Source organism: Sinocyclocheilus grahami, unplaced genomic scaffold (genome assembly GCF_001515645.1).
Source record: "Sinocyclocheilus grahami isolate Dianchi unplaced genomic scaffold, SAMN03320097.WGS_v1.1 scaffold385.1, whole genome shotgun sequence".
Classification (NCBI taxonomy): Eukaryota; Metazoa; Chordata; class Actinopteri; order Cypriniformes; family Cyprinidae; genus Sinocyclocheilus; species Sinocyclocheilus grahami.
Window position 1 is genome coordinate 483,623 of NW_015505564.1, and position 3,343 is coordinate 486,965.

At 35.0% G+C, this 3,343-nt stretch overlaps 1 protein-coding gene across 2 annotated transcripts in view; it reads left to right on the forward strand.

Moving 5' to 3' along the window:
- Positions 1-3,343, forward strand: part of bmp6 (bone morphogenetic protein 6) — a 51,028-nt gene that overhangs the window by 44,710 nt on the left and 2,975 nt on the right. Inside the window, exons 5-6 of one of the 2 annotated variants that reach the window (XM_016231237.1) lie at positions 2,858-2,937; positions 3,128-3,238. In XM_016231237.1, coding sequence (XP_016086723.1) covers positions 2,858-2,937; positions 3,128-3,238 — 191 coding nt within the window. The remainder of the gene's footprint in view (positions 1-2,857; positions 2,938-3,127; positions 3,239-3,343) is intronic. The other variant, XM_016231238.1, reaches the window with a different exon arrangement.

Below are 3,343 nucleotides of genomic sequence, written 5' to 3' on the forward strand. Positions count from 1 at the left end.
AAGATAATCAAATTATATTTAAACACAGGAAATATGCAATGCAAACTTAGTTCTATCTAAATATCGAGAACCACTGCTTTAATTATATAATTGTCTTTCTGCATTATCAAGTATCATTTGACCCAAAAAAGACTTGTGTGTAAATTTTATAATTCATTTGCATCTGTAAAATGTCTAGTTTAATCATAAGTAGCTGGGTTTGGTTCTTATTAATTTACTCTACTTATTTACCAGATCATTTTATTCAAAGCAACCTATAAGTAAAGATATAGAGTGGTGACAACAGAGGGTTCTGCAATTTAGATGGTTGCATTTCAAGTGCTCAGGGAAGTGCTGTGTCTTATTGTGAGGGATTCAGCTGCTCGGGTGGAGTGTCGAAGATAATTTCACCAACAAGTGGGTGTGAATTGTTTGGAAAGGTTCCCAGTTGTGATGGTACCACTGGTCTGGATTCTGGATCATTTGAATTAATTGTGCTAGCTGGAAGGTTGCCTAATAAAGCACTGCAGTAGTCCAGTCTTGAAATGGCAATGGGTTTAAACAAGGGGAAAGATCTGATCTTGGTGACATTGAAGAATGCAGATCTGCCTGGCTAGGCAGTCATAGCAATGTAGTGGGTAATGTTAAGCTCTTCATTAAACTCTACCACCAGGTTCCTGACTGACTTGGATGTTGTTAGTGTTATTGAGCCCAGATGGACTGTGATATTTCGTGGAATTGCCAGGCTGGCTAAGTTGCATTTATTGTGTATATTGAGAAGGGGGCCAAGTATCGAGCCCTGGGGTACCCCTGTCATACGCTAGTGTAATTTAGACACCCCCCTAGAGCGGTCTCCATCTAATGTCCTAAAATGTGTTTCCTGCAAATGTGAGCTCATTGTATAAACTTAGGGGAACAACTTTTTTGTGCTGTAAGCGGGGTTTGGGGGGTTGTGTCACACATCTGTACATTACTAAATACACAAAGCATTAAACATTTATTCTAACAGGTGTATTTATCAGTTGCTTTTCTTAGCTGTATTGAATGACAGATTTTCATTGTCATGTTGAATCAACATATCCTTTTAATTTGTTTTACAAGAGCAGTAAATTAAATTTACTTACATCATAATGTCATTACAGTAATGAATTACAGTATGGTTTCATTAGGGAGGCTTCAGCAGCTTGTTTAAAAAGAAAACAAACAGTGTAACAGCAAGTACGTTCTCAGAAAAGGCAAAAGTGTGGTGTATATGGGATTGGGGGGTAAGTTTGATCGAATGCTATAGAGGTGGCACCTTCTTCTAACTGTTCGTCTTGAATGGCATGTCTTGCTACTGTTTTGGTCAGTAAGATATATGGATGGGCAAAGTGCTGCTCTTTGGGACGGGAACTAAAAACAACAGGAAGGGATTGCAGCTGGCCTGAACTGATATCATAGCTTTCTCTCTCCTCTCCCACTCAACCGCACTTAGCAAAAAATAAAAAATAAAAAAGTGCATATGAGCACACCAGTGGAAAGAATGTGTCAGAGTTTGAATTCAGAGCAAGAGTCAGTGCCAGAGATGACCTTCCCCTGCTGAAAACTCAAACATACCTGCTGCTGACATGCAGCTAACAGAACACAAGGGTGGGGCGGCACAGATAATTGAAACAAACTGTAAATGTTGTTGACAGTGACTTGTATTGGGCACATTATGTTGCACAGCAAATGTGTTGTGACATTGACAGGATTAGCAGGCTTGCATTAAGACAAACTTTGCATTATGGAATTTTAAGGCACCCTATTGGTTAAAAGTGCACCAAATACTTTTCAACTGATTGGCAAGAAATGCCTTCTGTATCTGTATGGCTGACTTTCTTACATGTAGCACAAATACAATGTAAGGCTAAAAATATAACCTCAGTCACTATTTATTTTCATTGTATGCAATGAAGGTAAAAAGTGAGGCTGCCATTCTGCAATTTGGGTTCATTTGTAAAGAGTACTTATGGAAATAATATACTTTAATCGAATATACTGCAGTGTACTGATTTCAGACACTTAATTGCAAGTGAATTTCAATTAAATGAAAATGTATTATAGTTTAAAATGTATATTAAATGCAATTAGCTTAAAGTAAGAGTGATTTTGACCCACTTAAGTAGGTACAACTTTAGATGTAATTTCATAATGTAATTTTGTCTATTGTCTTTGAACAAAGTGTATTGTTGGATGTACTTACCAAGCATTTATGGTATATTAAAATATACATGTATATATTTGTAATTACACATTACTTCATATTTTAATGAAGTTGTAATTTAAATATTTAAAATATTTAACTTTAACTGTAATATCAAAAGTCCAATATTTAACTTAATATGCAGGTGCATCTCCGTAAATTAGAATGTCATGGAAAAGTTAATTTCAGTAATTCAACTCAAATTGTGAAACTCGTGTATTAAATAAATTCAATGCACACAGACTGAAGTAGTTTAAGTCTTTGGTTCTTTTAATTGTGATGATTTTGGCTCACATTTAACAAAAACCCACCAATTCACTATCTCAACAAATTAGAATACTTAAACAATTTGAGTTGAATTACTGAAATAAATGAACTTTTCCACGACATTCTAATTTATTGAGATGCACCTGTATACAGTAAGATTATTACAAAGTACATGTTTTAAATGTGTATTTATTTTATTATTATATTATATTATCTGCAAGTGCATTTTTTTAATATGCCTTTAACATTTGAAGTCAATACAATTAAGCACACTTCTTTTTCACAAGGGATCGCTTTAAGACAAATCGACTATGAAAGTATAAAATAAAATAATTAATAAAAGTGTATGACCTAGCAGATGTTAATGTGTCTCTTCTCTGTATATAGCAGATTACAACAGCAGTGATCAGAAGACCGCCTGCAGAAAGCATGAACTGTACGTCAGCTTCAGAGAACTGGGCTGGCAGGTAAAGATGAAGAACATTTGCATAATCGGTATTCCAAATCTCAAACTGGATCAGCCTTCAGTGGTCATTTGGATATAAAACAAATATGTCGTTTTATATCGTAAATATATCCCAAATGAGTGTTTCATCTACTTTAAAATACATTTTTAGTGTGAGCATCCCTTTTGATTTAAATATATGTGTTTGTCAGGACTGGATTATTGCACCTGAGGGCTATGCAGCAAACTACTGCGATGGAGAATGCTCTTTTCCCCTAAACGCCCATATGAATGCTACTAATCATGCTATAGTACAGACACTGGTGAGTCCTGCTTTATAACATAAATACCAGACCTAACAAAAATAGTATTGTTAAAGTTTATTTCACAGTAGTGAGTGTAAAATAATATCTTGCTCCACTATTCAG